General features: G+C 33.4%; 6 protein-coding genes across 6 annotated transcripts in view; 2 read left to right on the plus strand and 4 right to left on the minus strand.

Moving 5' to 3' along the window:
* Window positions 1-110: 110 nt before the first annotated feature.
* On the plus strand, window positions 111-401 carry LOAG_04319 (hypothetical protein; the record flags this gene model as incomplete). Its single annotated transcript, XM_003139859.1, has 1 exon — window positions 111-401. A coding segment is annotated over one exon (291 nt), but the record flags the coding sequence as incomplete, so codon positions are not given.
* Window positions 402-2314: 1913 nt separating this feature from the next.
* LOAG_04321 (hypothetical protein) lies at window positions 2315-2955 on the minus strand (the record flags this gene model as incomplete). The annotated part of the gene is made up of 2 exons (XM_003139860.1): window positions 2315-2515; window positions 2821-2955. 2 exons carry the CDS (start codon window positions 2953-2955, stop codon window positions 2315-2317), a joined length of 336 nt encoding a protein of 111 aa, XP_003139908.1.
* A 387-nt stretch (window positions 2956-3342) lies between these two features.
* On the minus strand, window positions 3343-5950 carry LOAG_04322 (hypothetical protein; the record flags this gene model as incomplete). The annotated part of the gene is made up of 7 exons (XM_003139861.1): window positions 3343-3384; window positions 3433-3468; window positions 4408-4448; window positions 4629-4677; window positions 5240-5378; window positions 5490-5508; window positions 5929-5950. The coding sequence occupies 7 exons, from the start codon at window positions 5948-5950 to the stop codon at window positions 3343-3345; spliced, it is 348 nt and encodes a 115-aa protein (XP_003139909.1).
* Window positions 5951-7128: 1178 nt separating this feature from the next.
* On the minus strand, window positions 7129-9694 carry LOAG_04323 (hypothetical protein; the record flags this gene model as incomplete). The annotated part of the gene is made up of 3 exons (XM_003139862.1): window positions 7129-7370; window positions 9107-9271; window positions 9634-9694. 3 exons carry the CDS (start codon window positions 9692-9694, stop codon window positions 7129-7131), a joined length of 468 nt encoding a protein of 155 aa, XP_003139910.1.
* A 1091-nt stretch (window positions 9695-10785) lies between these two features.
* LOAG_04324 (hypothetical protein) lies at window positions 10786-11271 on the minus strand (the record flags this gene model as incomplete). Its single annotated transcript, XM_003139863.1, has 2 exons — window positions 10786-11083; window positions 11216-11271. The coding sequence occupies 2 exons, from the start codon at window positions 11269-11271 to the stop codon at window positions 10786-10788; spliced, it is 354 nt and encodes a 117-aa protein (XP_003139911.1).
* A 2043-nt stretch (window positions 11272-13314) lies between these two features.
* LOAG_17286 (CAMK/CASK protein kinase) overlaps window positions 13315-24538 on the plus strand; it is a gene marked incomplete at its 5' end in the record, with an annotated part of 16504 nt that continues 5280 nt past the window's right edge. The window contains 9 exons of the mRNA XM_020449946.1: window positions 13315-13397; window positions 13769-13881; window positions 14070-14253; window positions 14810-14905; window positions 15026-15108; window positions 15188-15363; window positions 15573-15779; window positions 16375-16587; window positions 17696-17818. Of these exons, the coding sequence (XP_020306460.1) occupies window positions 13315-13397; window positions 13769-13881; window positions 14070-14253; window positions 14810-14905; window positions 15026-15108; window positions 15188-15363; window positions 15573-15779; window positions 16375-16587; window positions 17696-17818 (1278 nt within the window). The remainder of the gene's footprint in view (window positions 13398-13768; window positions 13882-14069; window positions 14254-14809; window positions 14906-15025; window positions 15109-15187; window positions 15364-15572; window positions 15780-16374; window positions 16588-17695; window positions 17819-24538) is intronic.

Consider the following 24538-nt stretch of genomic DNA (forward strand, 5'->3'; position numbering starts at 1 on the left):
GTCGGAATGTTGTAAAGAAATTATGCGCAAATGTCGCAACATCGTTGAGAACTTCTAGTTTGGTAGTTGAATCAATCTGTCTGGAATGTCAAATCATTCCAACTATAAAGGAGCTAGGATCAGTCATCCCAGCTCCTTCAGTTATCCTAGCTCGTTTACCAGATCAAAAAGCTCGAGCAATCCGACAGATCGCTCAGTCACTCAATCGGGCAGCTCGGGCAAGCATTCAAAACGACATATTGTCAGACACTCAATTTGACAACGGTTTAACGGCCGAGAAGCGGCAATACGACAGTTCAATAGTACGAGCGACAAGACCGTTTGGTATCCTTATCGTGTATTATTCATTTCATTCCTATTATTGTACTGTATCGTGTAAGACCAATGAAGGTTACTATTAACGTTGCGAAGTCACAACAATTACAAAATCTTTCCCTACAAGGGGAACATATTAAGCATACTTGTTATCGAAAAGCACTTCTTATGCAAGGAATTTATTTACTGGATCTCTCAAAAGTTGAAGTACTGAACAGTTTTAAAATTCTGAATCGGGATCAAAAAGTGCTATCCTCTTTGACACTCTTACCTTTCCTACTGATCCTAAAGTCTACTTTTTTTAATCTTAAATTAATAAGCAATAAATCCATCATATTAAAAGTGCTCAGCGTATTGGACCTTCATTTCTTTAAATGAATCATGTCTCAAGAGTTGGTCATGCGACGTCAATCTGACGTCAGATTTCACGGAAGTACTGCACGGAATTCTCGTGCATCATTTCGATTACAGTTATGCAAAATTCGGAAATCATCTGTCAGTGTGTAATTGCACTTCTAAGAGCGATGCACCTGGCATTTATTGTGAACTGAAAATTAAGCAAAGCAATAAACAATAAAAGAAGGGAAGGATATTAGCCATTGTCATTTATATCCTTCCCTTCTTTTATTGTTTTAACCGAAATTATTGATTTCTATTCAGCTGCATGTGTTTATGAATGGATGTGGAAGAGGTTCAATTAATAGTTGCCACTGCTATATCCTCTTCTGCTATGCTTTCTATTTACTTCAACTATTCGACTCTCTTCCTATATGACCAGCCACTTGGTGCTATTGCCTTAATCTCCGAACGGTCACTTATTTCATTCTACGGATGATTTTCACTCTTTACTGTCCATTCCATCTATTCAACTTGTTCTTTCCATTTGAATTACTGAAAAATAAATTACACTAATGGGTGGTACTGAAATCCTATGATGAATTCATTTACCATAATTAGTTGTATGTATAGTTATTATTTACATGTACTTATCTGGGATACGAGTTGTTTTCTCGGCCAGTTGACGATAGTAAAAAAAAGAAAAACCAGTTCTTTAACCTGAAATAGAATTATTTGGAATGATATGGGATTAACTTACTTTCAACCAAACAAATCCAAGTTCATGTCGTCAGGAATGAACTTGAAAATCAGTTGGTTCCCAAATCCTTGCACTAAACCTATTCCGTGCGCAATATCCATATTTATCCACTTCCTTCACCTATCTTCTTTCTAATCCATCAACCATTTTAACTTAAAAGTGAGATTTATATACACAAGAATGAGATTTATATATGCAAGACATTTCATGTGTTGATACATTGTAGAATGTATGTAGAAGTTCAAGATTCGATGATTCGTAGTCCATTTAATTCATATCCATTTCCGCTTGTATTATCTTTTTTTTAAGTTCCAGTTTAAACGAATAATATTAATGATACTACTTGCCATTTCACTTTCTAATTTCAACCTAATATCCTGCTGAAATCTGTTATGTATCCATTATAAAATTTGTACCTATCCATTGTAGACAAACCGTTAGTTCCCGAATAAAAAAAAATTGATTGTATACATTTCTTGATTCCTAAAGAAAAAAGATTTGCCGAAGATGAAAGATTGGCTCAGTGATTTCCACGCCTGCATTGATGGATAACAACCTAAGCCTACAATAATTATTTCGCATAGTTCAGGCATGGATCAACTATTTCGTTGTCCGAACTTCCAAGATGAATTGCTTCTTTCACACCTCTTATTACCAATGCTATGTTGAATACATTTGTTTACATAAATTTATTTCTCATTAAAAATTTCGATCCTTAAAATTATGATATTTTGTTCGTCAAAATATTAACTTTTTTGATTTCACAAATATATGTTTCATTATTGTCAAATTGAAATTAAGCATTATTGATAGAGCGTTTTTTAGTCTGAAAATAATGCCACAGTTGAGAAACAGGAAGAAAGAAAGGTAGGGCTGACAAGTATAGTCATTGCTATAGCCAGTTCAGTTAAGCTTGCGAAAGAGTATGGAAAGGTGGAAGGCAGGCATTCGTCTTTGCATACGATCGATCCAGATGCGTAATGCCGACCCCGAGTTTCTCCTGGTAGCCTTCTCTTTCAACCTTTTTACTTTTATTATTGACATCACATCGACATATATTATTGTTTGTGAGATGGCTACTTTTAGCAGGAACCCTACCTTCTCCTATAGAAAAAAAATCAGTATTTATGATCAAGAGAAAGGAAACAACGATGGGCGATTTCGTCCCTCATTCCTCTCCTACATTCTTCACTCAATTACTTTAGTGAGTTGTTTAATCCGAAGATATTTTCAACGTCAACTTTTGAATCACTCCAGCACTAACAAATAAATGCTTCCTTTTCCGTTTACCACAAAAGTACATTTCTTTATTCCTCATGGAGAGACATTTTTATTCTGTTTCACTATTTCAACAAGCCAAAATACATCTTCATATTAGTGATTTTGTATTTAACAGCCGATTTGTTTACCTTAGATTTACATACCGGGTCATCTTTGAACTTCACCGTGATGTTCTGCATTGTGTCTTGTCTTCCTGATCTTCGATGTATGTGACATTTATTTATCTGTCTTGCCGTTGTTTTGTCGAATTTAATTAGACCCATCTTTCATAAAGTTTTACTTGAGTAGAAGGCTGAAGAAAATGTGGCAGTGTCCAAGCTTTGACACTGCGCAATTATTTAAAGTGAGAATGCTGTGTCTGTTTTAAGTCAGATCTTCTCAAAATTATGTAAAGCAAACTACGGCAATTACGACAAAATTAGTTTACATCGAAACATTCTTTTTTATGGCTTACATGAATCCTAGCAGTTATTTCAGATGCGACAGATTTCATCGCTCAATCTTTCATTAATAAGCGATAAAAAGTCGTTGGCTATTTCTACGCAAGGGCGATTGTAGGTGAATAGTTGAAAAGTTCTATTTTTGACATGGAAATTACTGATATATGGGTTTTAGAAAGATTTTCTTTCCTTTTTTTACTTAGTTCGTAATCAATGTGTCACCTGTGGAGTCATTAGAGGAAAATCAAATGCCTAAAAACACTCATACCAATCAATAAATTAATTATTAAACAAACATACTGTGGCTTGTGAGCTCGCAGCATATAAGAATGACCACTGCAATTTTTTAGCTTTTTCCCAATCTGACCCTCATGGTTGCAGTTCGTCTTGCCTCATAATTTGTCTGCTTTTTTGGCATCACTCATCTTACTATCGTATCTTGTTGAATCTTTCATGAAGTTTTACTTAAGTAGAAGCTGGAGAAAATGTTGTCGCAAAATGTAAGCTTTCATCCGAAAAGAGAGCTTACATTCTGCGACGACATTTTCTCCAATTTTTTTTCTTACTCTCTGCAACTTTTCTTATTGACCCCTATTTTTTATATATTTTTCCGTCTGTATCTCATAGCTACGCTCACAAACTTAGTAACAATTTCACCAAAAGTATTTCCAGAGAATTTTGTTATTATCATCTGAAAATCTGGCGGAAGACTTCCAACAGTATAATTTAAAACTCATTTTAAATTTCACACTAGCACTTTATATGGTGAAAGAGAGGAAAAGCGAGACCTGGTCGTAATCGAATAGTGCAAGTAAATTTTCATTAACTGGGTCTTACTTGAGGACAATTCAGTGATTTATGTTTGAAAAATACAAGTGAAATGATACAAATTAAAAATAATTCAGATTACTATGCAGTTTCGAAGCACAAAAGAGTGCATATTTGTGCTATATTTTCGCAATTGGTTTATTGTAATTTTTGGTAGACAGAAATATTGTCCAGTAGCTAACATTCATTATCGCTAACCAGAATTATTGTTTTCCATTATTCATTTCCTTTGAGTGAACCGGAAGAGGCATTTCTTCAAGTTTATAAACCTATTTCTCTCTTTTCTCAAACCATATCATCAGATAGAAGAATCTTGAATCCTGCACTTCGGAGACTCTCACTTCGAAAATATTTTACTTTCTATCCCATCTGATTACCGCTTCTTTGCGCCACTTGTAAACAAACTGTGGATTTAAAAAATTTGTCAAATGGCCATCCTTTCAGTACCTCTTCTTTCACATTCATCCATGGTTTGATGTTTGTTTCATCTGAAACTGTAGTGCTTACTTACTTATTGCTGTTGTCAGAAGATTATGGCATGAATTATAGTACATTATTTGATTGTACCAATTCGGTTATCCTAAAATAAAACGGTGAAATATGAATATATCACATGGAAATGCTCATGTGACCATTAAAGGATATGTGTTTGTCACATGATTTCTCACATGACTTTCGGCGAACATTGCCATTCATTCTTTTATCAAATCTATTCACCTATAATATTTGTGAACCGAATCTTATGAAGAAAGTAACGTATGTGCACAATATATATGATAATTGCACAGCATTCCGGAGATGACTTTTCCGGAATGCTGTGCAATTAGAGTCTTGTCAATTGTGTGTAGGATCCGAAAGGAATTTTCAGTTTTTTTTTTTTACATTAGATTGAGAATTTACTGTTGCCTAAGTAATGTACAGTTATGTGACTACCGACGATGTTGCTACACATGTTTATAAAATGAGGGAGAATGCGGGAAAAAAGGTAAGTTCATCATTCCCAGAAAGACTGCGTCGAAAAATTGTTGTTTGTCTGTGGGGTCAGAGGTGGAAGTTCAAATTGAGGAATTTTCAATAGTGAGAATTTTGGTGCTTGCAATACCTTCAATGTATTACATAAATGAATTGGTTAAAGTAGCAACTGATGCATCCAATATTCAAAATTGACGGTACAAAAGGATTAAAATGCTGATAGGAAGAAAACTAAATTCGCTGAGCAAAAAAATTGTCACATATGCTTATCCAGCGCTTTAAAGTTGGTTAAACTATATTTGCAAACCATATCGATCGCTGCGATATATTTATCCATCAAACTTTGCCATTCCGTACTGCTCAAAATTTGCATTTGTCCCAATGCCGGATTTGTTGTAAGCTTGTATGTCTTTGGCACAGTCGGGCAGCTGGAAAGAGTCGGGCAGCTGGAAAGTTGAAAGAACAATTTATTTCGTATCATCTAGGGGAAAAAGGAAGAGAGCTGGCTGTACAAAGCATCTCACATCAAGAAACCATTAAAAATGATAAGTACGTACTTAAGCCTGCTGCCATTTACTGGAACCAATAGCGTCCACTTTCTGTTGACATTTTATTTACTATGTACTTTTCTGCTTGTTTTTTGTATTTATTAAATTCACCTATTATTTTTTACTCAGATCTTCAAAGTTAGTTTATTGTCTTCAAAGTTGGTTTTCACATATTATCATCAAAAGCAGTTATTAATTTGTTGTATCCATAAATTCATTTATTTCATCCATTATGATCGTACATCGCAGTTATTTCACATAAAGCAATCAGAGAAAGTTTGAAAAGCATGGACTTGAAAAGCAACACTTTAATATTTTTCAATTATATGTTTCAGATGTTACAAAATACAACTTCCTCTTAATACTTAATTAGTTATAAGTTACAGTTATTGTCGCTTGTTTCGTCAACCTTCCAAGTAATATTTCAACTTTATGCTTTCTAAGATACATTCCTTATACATCCCAGCCATTTTCTGTAATGAACCTCTTCATAATCACTTCATTTTGTTAAAAATTCATTCAATCCATTTAGTAACAACAATGATTAAACTATGATCTTCCTAACTTCTAGGAAATAGCAAAGTGGCAATGAGCAAAATTATTAAACTTAGTTCCACAAGTATGTATGGATGGTTAATTGAACCTATGAAGCAGTTAGCAATATAACCGTGGAAGATGATTCTTTTTGAGAAATAATTTCAACAAAACATAGCAACAACGGAAAGCGTTACCGTTTCATTGTTTGTGAAAAAAGTAATAAAGAAAGAATAAGTGACCTTTATTTTCATCTATTCACTATAGCAATTATGTTAAATCCATCTTTTGAGAGCGCTAATATCAACATTTTATGATTAGAAAATAAGATCAAAAAGGTATTTGTTGTTTCATAATGGTTTTAATGTTGAAAAGTCCCAGTAGAGACAGCTCTTCAATGCAAGACATGTTTTATCGCAATATAAACACAATTTCAATGCTATATAAACGACATTTAGTCCCATCACCAGGCGTTATTTGTGTTGCTTGTTTAAACATCATTCAACAAGGCATACACAACGCATTGACGACCTACGGAGCAATTGTCACATTTTCATTTTTGTTTCTTCCTTTGTGTTTTTAGCTAGTTGATGCTTTTAACTTTAATAGAACAAGTTTGATTCTCGATTAGAGAATATAAATTTCCTGAATATTAGGGATTTTTTGTTGATTTGGCATCATTATATTCAATTCTCAAGGAAAGGATTGAATAGGATTATTGACTTAGCATGGAACTGGCTAGATTCGAAAGCTGGAGAAGCTTAGGGGGGAAAAAGAATATCATGATGATGTTGTATTGTATCTCATATTTGTTTTATCTTGTTTCTTATCTCATATTACTAAGTTAAGGTTGAATCGGTGCTTTCTTGGCACCTATTAACATCATTTTACTTCTTTTAAAGTGTCTTTTTTTTGCTTGATTAATAATTGCTATGTATATGTGTAAACAGGCATTTGCGTTAATACCAGGTTATTATTGCAACTTTAAATAAGGGAGAGAAGACAATACTTGCCACTTCCGTTGGTCACTTTTTATTTGATTATTTTGTTCTATCAGATATTTACCAAAAATCTATTCAGTCTTAATTAGTTTCTGAAAGTTCATTTAGCTTTTCTAATTCTTTTCAGCAGTAGTATGCTTTGAAATGCTGCGTAATACTTGTGAATCCTTCTTAATGTAGTAATTTATGTGCGTATATTTATTAACGATTTCCAATTGTGATGCTAAAAATGTGCATGTCCTATTGGTTATATCCAAATGGCTCTTCCGCTTCCGATTTCTCATGATGAAATTATTGACAAACCAACCAGCCACTGAATCAGCATTTTTCAGACCAACTTTGGCCAGCTTTTTCCCTTAGAAACATCGGTTATTTGGAATTTATATGACAATATATCATATTATTGCCACCATACTCCAATAAGCGTCTCAATTTTCTTATCTTCTGTCCCATTTTTTTCCAATTATTGTTTTTGAGAAAATTAATTCGTGAGCAAAAAAGAAGGGAAAAGGACAAGCACAAGTGTTTTTGTTTAGAGAATGACTTTAACCCTTCTACGTCTTTGAGGAACTTTTATTTTTTGACATTTTTTTTTTCTCCTCAAAAGAAAATTCCTCTGAAGCGAGTGGTAAGTAAATTTCATTTGACTTTCACTCTGTAAAAAAGCATGAAAGAATATCCGAAAACTTTTACATCTTTTCATTTAACAGAACAACATCAACATATTATGTTACCTGATCCGGAAGACTGAAATTCTTCCACCCAATCTTCCCGTTATCTATTCCCCTTTTATCATATGGTGGATGAGACTCGCAGGTTGTGCGATTTTCCATTCTTTACTATTAGAAAGTGCCAAATTCAACACTGAAATTATTTACATTGCCTTTCATTTCTCTCTTTTAGCTGGAAGTATCATATCAATAATTATTATTATCACCTTAATTCTTTTCGTTCCTCTTTCATCCTTCCGTCGTTTTGCTATCTTAAAATAGATTCAAATATTGAATTATTTTCGAAATCTAAACTAGTTAAGTGAAATCTTTTGTTATTTGATTGCGTCTCTCATTAAATGATAAATATTTACAAGTAAGTAAACTTTTTGCATACGTCAAGACATTTCACGTTTTTTGTTACTTTTTATAATTTAGGGTTAATTTCACTCTGTTACTGGAAATTTTACAATAAAAACTCTTTTCACAATACGACTTCCTTTCATTTGGAAGAATAGTGATAATTTGAGTGAGAAGAAGTGAGGAAGTTTGTTCCACTTTATTGTTGAACAATTTCTATACGTTCTATGCATCAATGCAAATACTCATTTCATCTCATTCTTCGTAAAATCTCTTTGCAAAATGACGAAGTTTTTATTTTGTTTCCTCTTTTCTGTGTGTACCTTTTTTAGAAGCATATCATTCAAATGTCCCACCAGTCGTTATGGATAAAACTAGTCACTACCTCGAGATTTATATCTTAACGTACTGAGATGTGAGATGAGGGTTACCGCCTGAATATAAATTACTAGCCATTCTTTATGATTTGGTTATAGCATTAATTGGGCAATTGTAGTATAGATCTTACTGAGACACTAAATTCAGCATTTGAATATAATTCGATTTCTCTGAATAAATGACTAACATCACAGATATCAAATGTTGACATTATAGGTATCAAATCTTCTACAGTTTCCCATCAATTGGACAAAATTTAGAAATATGTGTCCCAAATAACTTACATAATTTGAAAATGACTTACTTTGATTTAAAATTCAACTTGAAATATGAATCCGATTCATTTTAAATACTGAAGTGAGGGTTTAATTGAAATTGAGGGTTAAGGCGATTTCGAAAGTGAAATCTTCCAATTATTTTTTTTCCCTAATAAACACCAGAACTCTGCTTATCAGACATAAAACATATTTTTGAAAATCTCGAATTTTATGTCTGTAGCACCGGAATATTGGAGAGCAAAGGCGGGGAGAAGAAGACAGAGAAAAAAGGGAGATTTTTACATATTTTTCTGTAATGATAGCAACTGACATTAAGACAGTTCAGTGTGGCGCAAATCACCACTCTGTGGATCGCTGCTACAAACTTTCTGTCTTCCGTATCTTCTGAAGATTGTTAGCTTTATGCATATTCGATAATTTAGATGCAAGAATCATCACTGCCACAAAACGTAGGCGCAAGAATATTTCATATCTAATTAGTTCTTTTCTGAGTCGCTTTTTACTAGGCTTTTCTTCATTATCCTTTACATCTGAATCAAGCAGGACAATCTATCTCAAGGGAGGATGAAATCTTAACAATGGTTGACTTATTTCTGTCCAGTTCAAATTAGATCTCTGAGGGTACCCCTGTCTGTATCTGTTGAGACGTTGCTGAGGAAAATATGTCACTTCAATGTTCAATAGAAGCCGTTATCCGTAAATAAAGTCATATCAGGAAATTTTTGAAAATAATCGAGAATACTGAAATTTCTTGAGAATTTTCAACATTTTATGCAATCTGAAATTACATGCTTCCTTCGAAGCTTGATTTGAAAGATCAGGATTGTTTTTTATCTCACAGTCCACTCATGGAATTCGAATTTACTTCTGTTTCAGTGATACTAAAAAGAACCAGTTGAATCATGCTTCAACAACCAGCAACTCTTTTCTCTTCTCTCTTTCTTCTCCTTCATTCCTTGATAAACACAAGTTTACATTTTGTTGGGCTTTCTTCATTTTGAACATTCCACATTTCTTAGTCTATTCTTTGATTTTAATTCACTACTTAGAACTTTCAAAGGAACTTTAAAAACTTTAAGTGTATTGGAATCATTTCTCGGAAATTTCTCGGAATTTTCAGAATTTTCAAAATGTAGTGCTGCTGCTATGAGTAAACGATTGTGTAGAAACCAAAGTGTAGAAAGCTATGAAATAAATTAAATATGAAGTGACCTGACAGCGCAAGAAGAGCTTATGGTTATATGATTAGAAACACTGAGAAATGAAGTGAATGTGAAAATCTCAAACAAATTTCGAATTTTTAGCAAATTGGCTTTTAGAAAATTGGAATGTATCGGTTTTTAGGCTTGATTACCCAAAATTATATCATTTACAGAGGAAGGATTTAATTGGTGGGGAAAAAAGAGGAGAGGCAAAGGATTAAAAGGAAACATGATAGCTGGTATACCTAAAATGGCACGGGCTTATTTTATAGCCCTTTATTTTCCAATTTTCCGCAGGTGTTTTTATGCCAATGAACAAAAATTATTTCTTTTTCTAAATTTAATAAAAATATGGAATTTGAAAAAACATCGAAATAAGGAAGGTTGAGGGAAAAAGAATGGGAAAATGGAGCAGTGTTTAGGTGGCGAAGTTTGAAAGTATGCAGTGGTAGTGTCGAATTTCATTTTTAATTAATTTTTTAAATTCCTTAAAGAAAGTGGATTTGGTGTGCATTGTTATCGCTGAAGTTGTTTCAGCTATGTATAAGTGGGAAAGTTTTTGTTTATGGATTTTAAAATGAATTATTCGATTCACATAGACCACCAACTTAACTTTGATTTCGATAGGTATTTCTTTGCCCTTTACTTTAGTTCCGATTATTCATCAATTACTAATCATTTAGAGTTTTTGCTGATTTGTTTTTGTTTAGGACCACTATTTAGTATTTTTGAATATTTTGTTATCTCTCTCTCTCTCTCTCTTTCTTTCTCACTTGTTTATTCCTTTAAATTATCAGCGACAACTGCTCGGAGAGATAAAATATTCCAGAGAGATTATTTAACTATTTAGTTTTTTTTTTGTTTTTCAGTTTACACAGATATGTCCATATCAGTGCTTTTACATTGTGATTTTTTAGCACAGATTTATTTGAAAGGATTATCAGGAAATTAGAGGCCTTGTTAATTTGTCGTTCTACTCGATCAAATTGGATTTTAGAGAGATAATCCTTCATAGTTTCAAATTTCAGATTCCCTCCCTCGTTACTCATTACTGCGAAAAATCGTTCGGTAGTTTCCATCGAAAAATGTTTGTTCACAAAGCGTTTTCCGTATTTGTTTAAATGTAAGTTTTGAAACAGCCTGCAAAAACTATTTAGAATTTGCAGATTATCTAATTAATTTGTTGAAGATGTATCATCCTTGAAGATATTTGTGAAGACATTTGTGTTTCCCTTCAAATAAAGGTTGAATCTGAGAAGTATGTTGTATAACGATCCATCAGTGAAAAGCTGAAGCTTTAATACTTCTTCGCTGCATATTGTAATCATCTTCCCACCTGAAATATATCAACTTTGGCTTTTTTTCTTAATTAACTGAGACATTTGATGTCATGGAATGTTTAGAAAAAAATTACTGCAAACTGTGGATATTTTCATTGGAAATACTGTGTATTATACAGTACAAAGGATACTTTTAGGCAGTCTTGGAATGAAAATTATGCGCTTTTGCATACTGTATATTGCATTATTTAGAATATTAGAAGTTCGTCCAAAAGCCACTTTCTGAATTTCGATCACCGCCTGTAGAAAAAAGGGAAAGTGTGGCTTTTTTTCTGACGATAACCCAATGGATTTACTGAAATGTTGTGACAACTAAAGTGCAATTGCACTTGCGCATCCACTGACTTTGGATTTGATGAAACTGGGATTTTTCAATTCCAATCACTCGGAAATACCTGCAGGAGAAATATATTACGAAGCTTTAATAAAAGTCATCCATGTAGGCAAAAATCAGAAAATTGATTAGATAGCGTCTGGGAGTTGGGAGGGTTTATGAAGAAACAGTTTAATGCCAAAATAGACCAGAGAAGAAGGAAGGAAAGATATCTGATCTCACTTCCCATTGAATTATGAATAGTCAGTCACTAAATCGTTGTTTTTCTTACTTAATATCATTAATAATACTTTAGGACTGGTAGGATATTACTTGTTATTGTAAATTATGCTGAACACAGAAGAAGATCGATCACTAATTTTTACTCATTTATACAAAGAAAGAATCATTATAAGGAATTATTGCATTTACTGTTGACAATGCCAAATAGTATGAAACTTGTTTGTGGTATGTAGTTTGAAACTCAACAGTATGAAACTTCGAAGTCTTTATGTTCTAGAATTCGGGTAACTTTAAATAAAACTTATTGTTGATGTGATTTTTATTTCATTGCGACAGTCATTACTAACTATAGCGTAAAACTGCCATTTCAGCACTTTTTACAAATTTTCTCGACTTAGATATTTTCTATATGCCTTTTTATTGACTACTCCCAAAGTTATAACATCATAAATTTGGTGGAGAAAGAGATCCATCTACTCTTCAAAAACCAATCAAGTCTTTTTTTAACACTCGCATTCGAGTAGCTTCATCAATCGATGAAGATATTCAGTTATGCAGAAATATATAATTCGGGTGCATATCTTATCTCCACTATTTGAGACTAATTTAAAGTGAAAGTCAGAACGGAGTTCTTTACAGAACAGCGATGCATTGTTTTTGGATTAATCCATGAATGGATTTGCTAGATGTTCTTCAGGAAAGAAAAACATCTTACTACTGAACTGTCATACATTTTGCTACTGAACTGCCATATGATTAGTAATGACAAAAAAAAGTGTTGATAAGTAGGGTTGTTGTTCACTTAAGGTATTTCAGGACAGCTTGCTTTGTAAATCCACGCACAGGTTTATTCGTTTGTTTTAAGATTGCGTAGTTTGTTGAAACTCTGGATTGAAAAGAACAGAAATTCGAGGTCAGTAAGATTTCCTTAAGGAATGGCATTAATAATTAAGTCTTATTAATTCTGTGCTTGGATGGTTTAAATTTTCAGGTTTATTTTATATCCTTTTTTGAAGAGCATAGTAATTAGTCCAAAATAATTAGTTGTACTAGCCAGTAAAATTGTATAATAAATTTGACATGGTGTTTTATTGCCATTGTGTTGTAATTAATACAGTTACAAATGATGCAAGAAAGCCAAGGCTTGTCTTTTCTAATGATTATAATAGCTCTGGCTGAGTTATGAATATTTCTCGATTGAAAATCGTAATATTTATAGTTGTCTCAGAAAGCTTTTATTTAATAATTTAACCATTATGCAACGTAAACTTGGGCATTGGCTACTCTCTAATTTGCGTTTATTTTCGAAACAAATTTTCAGAAGTTCTTGTTATTAAAGACTGGTTTGGAATCAGAAGGAATTACTACCTCTGTGATAATTTGTATGTACACGCGTGTATTGGATACCTGTTGCTGATACACCTAAGGCTCATTTGTCCTCAGAGATAGGGACCACTGGATGGCCGTTTTAAGTAATGTATGCGGGGCAACCATGGACTTTGAGCGAAGAAACAGTGCTGCTCAATCATCATTACCAACTCGGGGACGTCATCGAACGGTAATTCATTTTCTTAAATGTATTTTAAAAAAAAAGTCTTCCCAAAATTTGTTGTAAACATCCAATCATACTGAAAGTTCCCATGAAAATTTGCAACGATGAATGTTATCACAACCGAAAGCAGTCAGTATCGGATGATTAAGTGATAACTTACTACAAGTAATTAATTCGAAACGAAGAAAGTTTAGAATTCGAAGGATTAATAGTCAATCGGTTTGGGTCTATTAGTAGTTAGTGTCGATGAATTGAAATTTATTCAGGATATTTTGTCAGAAGCATACTACAATATGATAGCACTAATTAACTAATGTATAATTTCTGTAAGATAATATAATGTCCCCTTTCGTGCTTCATTATTTCCTTATTTACAGTGGTCCGTTAAGCACAGTTTATCGTGCTGTACATCGTATAACTTCGAAGCTTTATTCGGTAAAAAGCATCGACATGCAAAAGTATTCTGTCACTTCAGGATTAACTCGAACAGGTTGGCCTTCTTCCATTTTGTTGTTATATCCTCTATCATCCTTCGATTATATTATTTCAATTATTTGTTATTAACGGTTGGCTGGACTGTGACTTGTCATAAATCCAATCAAACTTACAATAAAAATATGTTGTCCCGATCATTTTGGTAAGTAACAAATGCAGATCGTTATGGTAGCAGATTTCCAGATGTGGACAATGAAATTGAAATTTGTGCAGTACTGAAACATCCATTCTTGTGTGAGTTGAAAGATGTAATAGCTGGTGAAAAAGCTGTTCATATGGTTTTTGAATTTCTCGATGGTGATGACATATGCTTTGAAATTGTTAAACGAGCCAGTGCTGGTTTTGTTTATAGTGAAGCTGTTGCCAGGTGAAACATTTTACCAAAAAAAGGGGGGAATGAATCGGATGTTTTTATTGCTGTGGCTTGTTTCAATCAAATCACGCACAAATTAAATTTAAAAAAAACTGTTTTGTACTATAAAACAGTTAGTTGGATCACAATTAATGGAATGAAAGTGCTTGCAATTTCAATGGTACTGATTACTGGCCTCACTCCAAATTCTACGTATACGATAAAAACTCAGTGTCCGGCCATTTCAGTCACTAGAGCTGCAAGTGTTATTGTTAATGAAGGAATGACTTTCATGAAACTTATAGTTTGCTTTACATATAGCCAAAGCTAGATAACGAAGTTGTATTTTATCTTGATATTACTGTAATTTGTTATGGGAAATATATTAATGACTACTAATATATACTACTAATTTATCCATTCATATGCTTTTTTATAACGGTAATAGATTTATCATTGCTAATTTTCTGCACATTCATTTTATGTACTGTAGTCCAGAGATTTTAGTTTTTATCAATATTTATGTATTACTTTTCATAGAAGAATAAATTTTTATCCTAAAAATTTACAGTCATTACATGAGACAACTAATGCAAGCACTAGAATACATGCACAGCCAAGGGATCATTCATCGCGATATTCGGCCACACAACGTTGTTCTTGCAAGGCAAGGCAATATCTTTTGGCTATTTCAAACCTTCTGTATAACTACTGCTTCTTTTATTATATAGCCATTTTCGAAATATATAATTTCAAAACTTTACTAGTAATTAATGGTAATTTGCAGTAAAGACAATTCAGCGCCTCTGAAACTGACCGGTTTTGGTGTTTCTATGAAATTGCCTGCCGCAGCTGCAACTGTTCGAGCTGGTAGGTTTCGGTTCTTTGTTCACGAAATGCTTAAATTTTAGTGAGTTTTGTGAAAATTATTCTAACAACAGAATTTCAGGCCGTGTAGGAGTGTCCTATTTTATGGCTCCCGAGGTAGTAAGTGATGCAGAATACGGCACAAAAGCTGATATGTGGAGTGCTGGTGTACTACTTTACATACTTCTTTGTGGACGTTTGCCATTTGTTGGCACTCGGCAGAGTATATATGAAGGTATCACCGAGGGAAGATATTCAGTATGTGTATATTCAGAATCTTAACAGAAATTTTGTGTTATTCTTGTTTTGTTCTTCCTGTAAGATAGGATGGATAAAATTAAGTTCTTTTTTATTAATTACTGTATTCATTATCATTAGAATATATTCAAACTTATCTTTCGCAAGATTTTTTCAAAAAACTTATTCGAATTCAAAAATATACTTCTACTGATAGTGAATATTTTCAGCATCACGGTGGGACATGGCAACAGATTAGCGATTCGGCGAAGGATCTGCTGATCAGATTGCTTACCGTGAATCCAAGCAATAGGATATCTGCAGAAGGTGCCTTAAATCATGAATGGTTGCGTGAACGTAGTCGCTTTGCCCCTCGTAGACATTTGCAAAGTACTGTGGAACAAATTCGAAGATACAATGCGCGTCGAAAATTGAAAGTAAGTCATAATTTGTTTTTAAAAAAAGTTAAAGAATTCGTAGTTGATATGTTAAATTCGTTACAATTATCAAACATATAAGGGAAAGAAGTACTTTTGGTGAAAATGGACAGAAAAAACGTCCCTCGAGGTATTATGATCGCACTTACGGCTTGCTTACTACGCTGTGTGTAGAATGGATTATGCCTCTCAGAAAACTTGTAACTAACTGGTTACTAGTTTTGGTGTACTATTTTTATTTCATTTCATCTGCCTTTGAATAATTTCAGTAAAGTTTGAGTATTTGAATAAGTTCAAGTAGTGTTTTGCCGAAAAGTTCACGATGATGGACATGAAACCGCTTAGAAGAATTACCCTTGATAGATTGTCGGTGGCTGGGAGTTGACGGTTTTCGGAAGAGACAGTCTCTCGGCTTACTTGAAGTCTTTAAGCCATTCCGAGCTTACTTTGGACAGCTTGACTTTGCTTGTTGATGAAATCGAGATCTAATTTGTCGGAAAACTCCATATGAAGAGATTTCTGATTCAAGTTTGTGTAGCGGTAAATGTAGCGGAAACGAAATGATTTGTGCATTGATAGATGGACCTCATTGTAGAGCAATATATTATCGGCTGTAAACAACAAGAAGTGGATGGAAGGGTGTAGTTGTTCGACTGGTACGGGCACGAGTGCTGCCGCAATTGCAGTACATTCAGATGCTGTGGTCAGTGGTGATCTGCTACCCGGTGGTGATACGTGCGACGCGGATGGTTGTACAAGACGTGGTACAGAGCAAGTAATACCTAAGGATTTGTCAGGCGTCGAAAAGGTACATTATTTCATAAATGAAATAAATATTTGAAAGTAATCTTAATTTTGCGACACGCCAGCATTGTTGCAGGCGTAACAATTTCCAGAAAAATCTGAACGCTTCTTGATGCACAAGTGAGTTTCGGTTGAGAAAGATATATTTGCTTTGATCGACAATTTGCGCAAAGCATTCATGAATATTTTACATAACTTCTGTTTTCCGTTAGCTCCAGACAGAATGTTATGTGTTTGCATCTTAAATTCAAAATATTTCCGACAGTCTTTAATTTCTACCTTCGTTAAGCTTCATTTAAACCCTTTAGATTCTTGTGGATGTGAGTTTTCAGGGATTTTATCCTAAAAATCCTTTGGTTTATGTTTCATTATTCCTGAGTTCTTCATCCTACCGTTGCATCAAATATTAGTAGATATTATCATCAAATGATTTTTCACCTTCGAATCTGTCAGAGATACTCAAACAACTAATACAGGTGGATTTGTTTCGGGCATCTAATAATATCAAAAAAAAGAAAAAATTATGGAGAGAACAGAGCAAATCAGATTTTCAGCTAATGAGGATATCTTAATTATTCTAAAGTCCACTAGTAACATTTTTTTTGCTAAAAATTTTAAATTTGCCCCATTAATTTGAAATCTTTTTGGTGAAATGCTGAAAATAAACACATGCTCACTCTCGCACAGAAGTGAACGTGTGAGAGCTAATTGAACTCCTAGGCGGAATATTACATAGAAGATTTGTAAATAAGACAAATTTATCTTGGAAATTCAGGAGAACGATAATGAATTAGGCGACTGTAGCAAGCGGAGTACTTCTGATTTGAGATTCTATTCTACTTCTGTTTCTACTGTATCCCGAATTTTACCACTTATGAGATGGTCAAAAGCTCAAAATTTAATTTATTTGTTCATTTTTGAGTGATGTAAAATGAGTCGGTCGTTGCTATTATGTTAATTTTCATACTGCAGATTTTCATTCTCTGACGAACAAATCTAAGGAAATAGAGCTGTCGATTGGTCCTTGAATCTTGAACGAGACTTTTTGCTAACTGACGGGGCGAACTAGTCCGAGAGTTATTAATTCCAGTCCTGATAACAATAACTTACAGATTTTGACCTCACTGGATCAGATAGCTGCGCTTACAGATGCACCTTTTACTGCCGAAAGCATCGCTAATAAATCACCAATAAATCCATCGCTGGAAAATGCCGATCTAAAAACGTTACTGATGGTAAGTTAAGTATTCCATATTATTCAAGATTTTAATTTACAAGATGTCCTTCCTTGCTAGCTAATGCACTAAAGTTCAATAATAAGCTTGTTTAATTACCTGGAGTTAAAACAGAACTTTTTGATTGATCAAATGCAATTTTTCGAAACTGGAAATTTTCATCTATAGATACTTGTAAATTTGCTCTTACCTTGAATTCCATTTTTGAAAAAACACACAGTACTTCTACAAAATGAAGCTTCATACGAGAATTCCCGTGGAGATAATTTGTTTTGTTCTGTTTTTTTATTTATATGATGGTTCTTCCAATGTGAAAATGTGTATTGAAAGTTTCAAATGATAATATATATTCCGGTCTTTTTTCTTGAAACCACTCAACAAGTGGTTCCAGTAGTTTCAGAATTTAAGCAATTAGGAATGGGAAATTGGAAAAAAAAATCACATTTTGAAATCCATTTTTCTCAGTCATTTAAATAAATTAAAAAAATTAGACTGTCAGGTGAATTAGAAAGACAATTTTCAAAAACTTGTAAACCTGGCTAGCAATAATAAGTCATTTATTGAAAATTGTTTATGTTAAATGCTTGTATTTGAATTCCGCGTTGTTCCAAAAATTGTCCACAACTGCGGATTCATTTTCGAGAAGCGGAACTTTTTTTTGAAAAAAAAATCAAAAAAATTCTTGGAAGAAAGGAGTCTTTGTTGTGAGTTCTTATTCAAAATATGAACAATTGTCCACTGCATTAACTATCGAAATTTAGTAATAACTGATGTCCCTTACCGTGCAGTACGGAATGATGCGTAAGTTCGTTTGTCACTCTATCCATTTGATTGTTTGTTCACCTTTGACCCGATTCATCAATGTGTAAAAACTTCACGAACGTGATACTGACTGAGATGCATTTACTATTTTGGTCAAGCTTGACCATCATCATAATCACTGTTAATAATATTCTTTAATAGAGCTTCAGTAGATTTAAATGATTAAAGTTGATTGTCCAAAACGAGAGTGATGCATGCTTAAACGACCAGAACGATATAAGGATGGCAACAATTGACGAATCTAGTGACGACCATATCCCCCAAAAAATGCTTGATTTATTTTTATTTTTCTTTTTTATTCTGTATCTTTCAAACCATTGTTCAATCTTTTGTTCCTCCAGATTTGTTTAACTGAGAAGTTTTTATCCCTTAAACAAATATGTTCATGCCAATACAATGGTTATTGTCGTTATCCCTAATCCTCTGTTCCAGATTTTAGATGTTAGAAAACGGTCAGCAAACATATTTATTACTTCAGCTGATAATCTATTCGAATTTCTCCCTCCCTCTTTCTTTCTCTCTTTAACATCCTTCAATTCTTCCAACTTCCGAAAAAAACTTTTGATACTATTTGCTAGATTTCAGCTTTTTGCCCAGTTACTTAAACAATTACCTTCTCTTTTTCTCTTAAAGTTCTCACTTGTTTTGCATTATTTTCTTATCCTTAGCTTAACTCAGTTTAGCCTGACTTTTTCTTGTGATTTTTGCTAATTGACCCCAATGACATGGAAGTATTAATGGGAATGTTAGCACCGTTAACTTAAAAGTCACTCATTAAGCTTAGGCTTAATATTGGGAGAAACAGTGACGACATTTCCCTGAGTTCATTGCTTCCCTTTTTTGCAAATAATGAAATGAACATTTCTCTCCTCAAATATGCAGTTCTCTTCCTTTTCCCTTCCATTTCTTCTCTTCAAGTTTTGATTATCTTAGAGAGCCGTACTTCATCTACCATTTCTCCATGTGCTTCGCGCAATTCCGCGCAGTTTGTTTTATTCTAATCGCAACATCATTTGAGAATGAATAGAAGGAAGATGGAATGAAACTAATTTCAGCATCTTAAATAATTTGAATTATAAGCAGCCAATTTAATAATGGTTGATTTTAAGCTAACGAATTTCAATTCCGCCTGGTGCATCAGCTGATTTGTCGATCTTGCTGTTAAGCAACATTTCAAACAAACATTCCCCATTACTCACTTCAACCCATCTTCCTATTACTTCTTCCTTCAAGCAAACTAACATTCTAACCGAAACACATGTTTCTCAACGATACATCTGCATTTCTCTCTTTCTGCATATATGTATGTTGTGTATGTCTGTATATGTGTATGTGTGTGTGTGTGTATGTGTGTACGTGTGTGTATGTGTTCGTGTGTTTGAAAGCTAAAGTTGGTACTAGCAGCAGCTAAGTGCTAATTCTATCTTCAGATTTTCTTTTCCTTTCTGAATTATCCGCTTTCATTAAAATTTGGAACTTTTATCCTCAAAAATGTTTGACGTTTAATGTTTAAGTAAAGTCTTTGCTACTCCTTCTTTTTGGTTCAAAACTTCCCATGGACCGATCGATCGATCGACCGACCGACCGACCGACTTATCTCACTGCCTGAAATAAATTCATAATGCCCTTTTGGTTCCTTTTGATTGATTTTAAATTTTATTCATTGCCGAAAACAAATTTGCTAGCTCCCTAACTGATGTTTTTCTACAGCTAGCCTTTGGCTCTTTTTCATATCCATTTTGAGACCTATCATTTTGAATGAAATGCTCTCTAATAAATATGAATTCTGTTTTTTAATTTCTTCAACAACTGTAAGCTGCTGTGCAATCCTTTAACTGCAAGATTCATCGATGATACATCGTGCATAAATCATGAATTATCGGGTTGATTGCTGGATAGATTGAAAGCATGCAGAATGTTTGGAAAGTTTTAAGCGGTTTTGCGAGGATTAATTAAGTGATTTGCGCTATTTCATTAAGAGAAATGAATTCTCAAAAAGACATTATTTTACCGTCGAGAACTTCGGAATCTGAAGTTTCTCGTTGATTCAGACAATGTTGTCAATTTGAGCATTACTCGTAATGAGCCAGAATAAAGCCCTCTTTGATATTATTAAAAGTTAACAGGACGATATATTACTATCGAAGGGTTTTTATTTGCAGCACTTCCGGTAGGTTTCATAACTTTCTCTCTTCTACCGCTTATAAAAGATTTTTCCTCTCACATTCGTTTTTAATATCATGTTCTCCTATCCAATACAGAGGAACCGCTATCTTTAATCTCTGGTTTTTTAAAAATACATAAAAAAACATGTGATTGTTGTATATTTACATCTCGCTCGTTTCACTTATCATCTGTGAATTCTTGTAGAGGCAAAATCATTTTCGATATTTGACGTCGAAAATTGATTGAATTTTTTCTTTGAAAATATTTTTCGAACATTCCAGACGAATGATGATAAGAGATGAAAGGGATGAATGATGACAGTTGTTGTTTGGAAGAGTTCACCACTATTACCCTTAATCAAAAGGTAAAGATTTTTTTTTGCTGAAGTTTGACGTGAATTTACGTGAACTGAAGCATTTCATAAACGTGGAAATATGCTTATTCATTATTTTAATCAATTTTCTAATTTTCTGCTTTTTTGTTTTTTCTATCTCATAGAAAACAAGGAGAATGCATTCGATGGAGTTTTTTATGGGGACGAAAAAGACAATGAAGGGATCTGCGGATAAAATGACTAATTACTGCTGCCTTATTTCAGAAAGGCGAAAAGGAAGCTTTTAGGAGAATTTTTTCTTTGAAAACTTGTTGATCATTCCCATACTGTAGTAATTCTTCGAAAAATGAACCATTTGCGAAGAAAAATTGCATTCAAATTTTCTTTGCAAAATTTGAATTTATTAAAATGTACGGATGAATAAATCCTAACTCTCCAAATAGAAGTCAGCAGTTCCTACTTGAGACTGTTGATATTCATGGAAAGCAAAAAGGTCAACATCCGATTCAAAGGCTAAAAACATGATCTTTGCATATTGGTGAAAATTTTAAAAGATCCTTCTACCTTACCCTCTCTAAAATTTTCAATACTGTGGAAATTTTTAATGCAGATTATCATTTGATATTTTTAAAGATTTAAGAAAGGTAGTTCCGATAAGAAAGCAGATGATAACTTTTATAAGGCTGAGGAAACAGGTGTTTCGGGAAATCCCAGCTTCACTTTCAAGTATCTCATCACGTCAGAGACAAAGAAAAGAGAAAAGGGACGTTAAAATTCAAAATTTCGTTAGCAACAAGGAAAAGACCTTTTTTGTAAGCTAGATGAGATTAGCTTTTTTCCTTACAAAGCTTTTGGTTTCTTTCCAAAACTACCGGTTGGCTGCTTTTTATTAGTGTCTTTCATTGGAATCTTCTTTTTTTTTGATGGAAATTCAATTTTGAACCTTCAATTTTGAGGACCTTCCATCCTAATATCACCAGACTTGGCACTTTTGTAGACTACTGCATTGAGCCGAGCAATCTTAAAATCCCAAACGAACTCAGATTTTGATCAGCTTTTCAACAATCCTGCATATTAGTTTCTCGGGTACCCAACTTTATTGACGTTTTGGAAGTCATGTTAAACAAAGAGCTGTGTTTCAACTAAGATGTCACACATTTAGCAGTGCATTTATTGTATTTTTTTCTTTTTATTCTGACGATTTCACAAAACTTAGAATATCTCGGGAGATTGATATACGTATATTCGTTGTGACTTCATCAGTATCCATAATGCGGAATTTGATCTTATTTGAAATTGCCAACATATCACATGTACTTGTTATTGATGCAAAAAAAATTTCCAAAAAGAATTTTTTTCAGATGAAACAGATCCAAAATGAGATATTCTAGAAAAGTAATTTGCGAGAATTATAAATGCTAAACAGCATTTGAATTTAATGAGATTTGTATGAGCGCTATCGTAATGGACAAAAATTATGTTTTGGTAATATTCATATAAAATAACAACAAAATTAAAACTCTTCAAGTGCGGAAAATCAACTATGCCAATATAAATTGGTTTGATCCAAAGATGGAAAATTTCTACTATTTTAGCAAGAAAATATTCCGTTCTCTCTATCATGTTCTATTATCACTATCTTTGTAGCTCGATGATAGTTGATTACTTTGAAACCAACAACTAATTTCTTTTTTTATCATTTATGGAAAATAGGTCTTTTCTTAATCACCACAATCCGCAACATAGACAAAGACTTGTTGCAGTACTTCGGTTATCAATATCGTTCCTTATGTTGATTACTGCTTAGATCTGTCTACGATAATAAATATGGAATAAACTTCGGTCTGCTGAATAACTAGGAACCATCGTAACTAATTCATTTCAGTTTAGGATAATCTTAAGATTTTTTCAGATATTCGGACAATAACTGTGCAGTGATATTCTTGTCTGAATAGATGATGCATTTGATAAGTATGGACGTAATCTTTTCATTTTTCTTCGCATGTTTATCTTTCTGATGCTGTGGATGATGATTCCATGCTATTCATAGTGATTCTTGATATGTCTGTTTATCACTCCTTTCTGCTGGATTTATTGACAACTTTTCCATCAAAATGAATAATACATTTCCATGTCATACTCTCTCTTTTCCCAGAAACCAATTCTTTCAGACATTCTTTTTCCAAATCTTTCCAGCCAACCTATTAAGTATCACCTACTTATCTTGAAGCACACTCCTAAAAGTGATTGTTTTACTGGTAGCATCTTTTTTATAAGGTTCATCAGAAGACATTCATCGATCAATCCAGCATTTATTGTCCATATGTCCCTTCATTAATATGAGTTTTTATTGTTAGTAAGAAGGTATGATGCACTAAATTGCCAAATTCTTTGGGATATGTTTGATTAAACGAACATTCCTTCACTTCCCCTTATTCCAGAATGTGTTTTTGGAATTGCTTCATCAAAAGATACAAATTAGAATGGATTCCGTCATATTCCAAATTCTGTTGTTGTTACTTCTAATTGGGTCATTCTTACTATTTTTCTTTTGCATCCTCTGTACTGCTGCAGTCAGCGATCGATGTTTGTGTTGTAACGATGATGAAAGCCCAAACGCTCTCCTCGCTACTACCTTCTTACCTCCAGTACCAATTGAAACGTTGCTTTTCGGCAAGATATCTGATTTGCTGATTCAACCTGATCACAACTGTTTGTCACTTCCAACCGAAGCAGCTAAGGGATTAGGAGCAAAAAAAAAGTAAATTGGAATGTGGAAGGAATCAACATGTCCAAAACCGGATCGGAGTGCATCTCCGGCTGTGAATGTTATGATGCCGAATTTAATGCTGAAAATGAACTAATTTTCGAAACTGGTATATCCATTGTTTGTTTCTTACAATTTAATATAATATACTGTTTTGATAATTAGTTCTGAATGACCCAAAGAATCCGGAATGAACGGGTAGTATTGAATATACGGAGCAAACGCTAGCAACTTTAAAAAAGTAGACAAGTTACCATTCATAAAATCAAAGTTAAACAGTTGCAACATTTGATGTTTAACCTGCCCTGAATATTTTATGGAACTTCAATGCCATAGTCAGCCCTACTTTTAAAAATGATGAGGATTGTTTGTTATTTGTGATCGTTCGGTTTGTAACATAGCTATGAAATTTGTTTTGGATGGAACCTGATCTGTTTCTCCGTCTTTCTCCGAAATTTGCTCCTTTGCTAAATTTTGATTTGCGTGGAGGAAAAAGGAGCTTGAAGAGACTTCCATATTATCATTTAACTTGAACTTTTTTACTCGTTCAGCGAGGTTAAAGAAATGCTTTTGCATATATATATATATATATATATATATATATATATATATATATATATATATATATATA

The sequence above is a fragment of the Loa loa genome (genome assembly GCF_000183805.2).
Source record: "Loa loa unplaced genomic scaffold supercont3.57, whole genome shotgun sequence".
In the NCBI taxonomy this organism is placed as follows: domain Eukaryota; kingdom Metazoa; phylum Nematoda; class Chromadorea; order Rhabditida; family Onchocercidae; genus Loa; species Loa loa.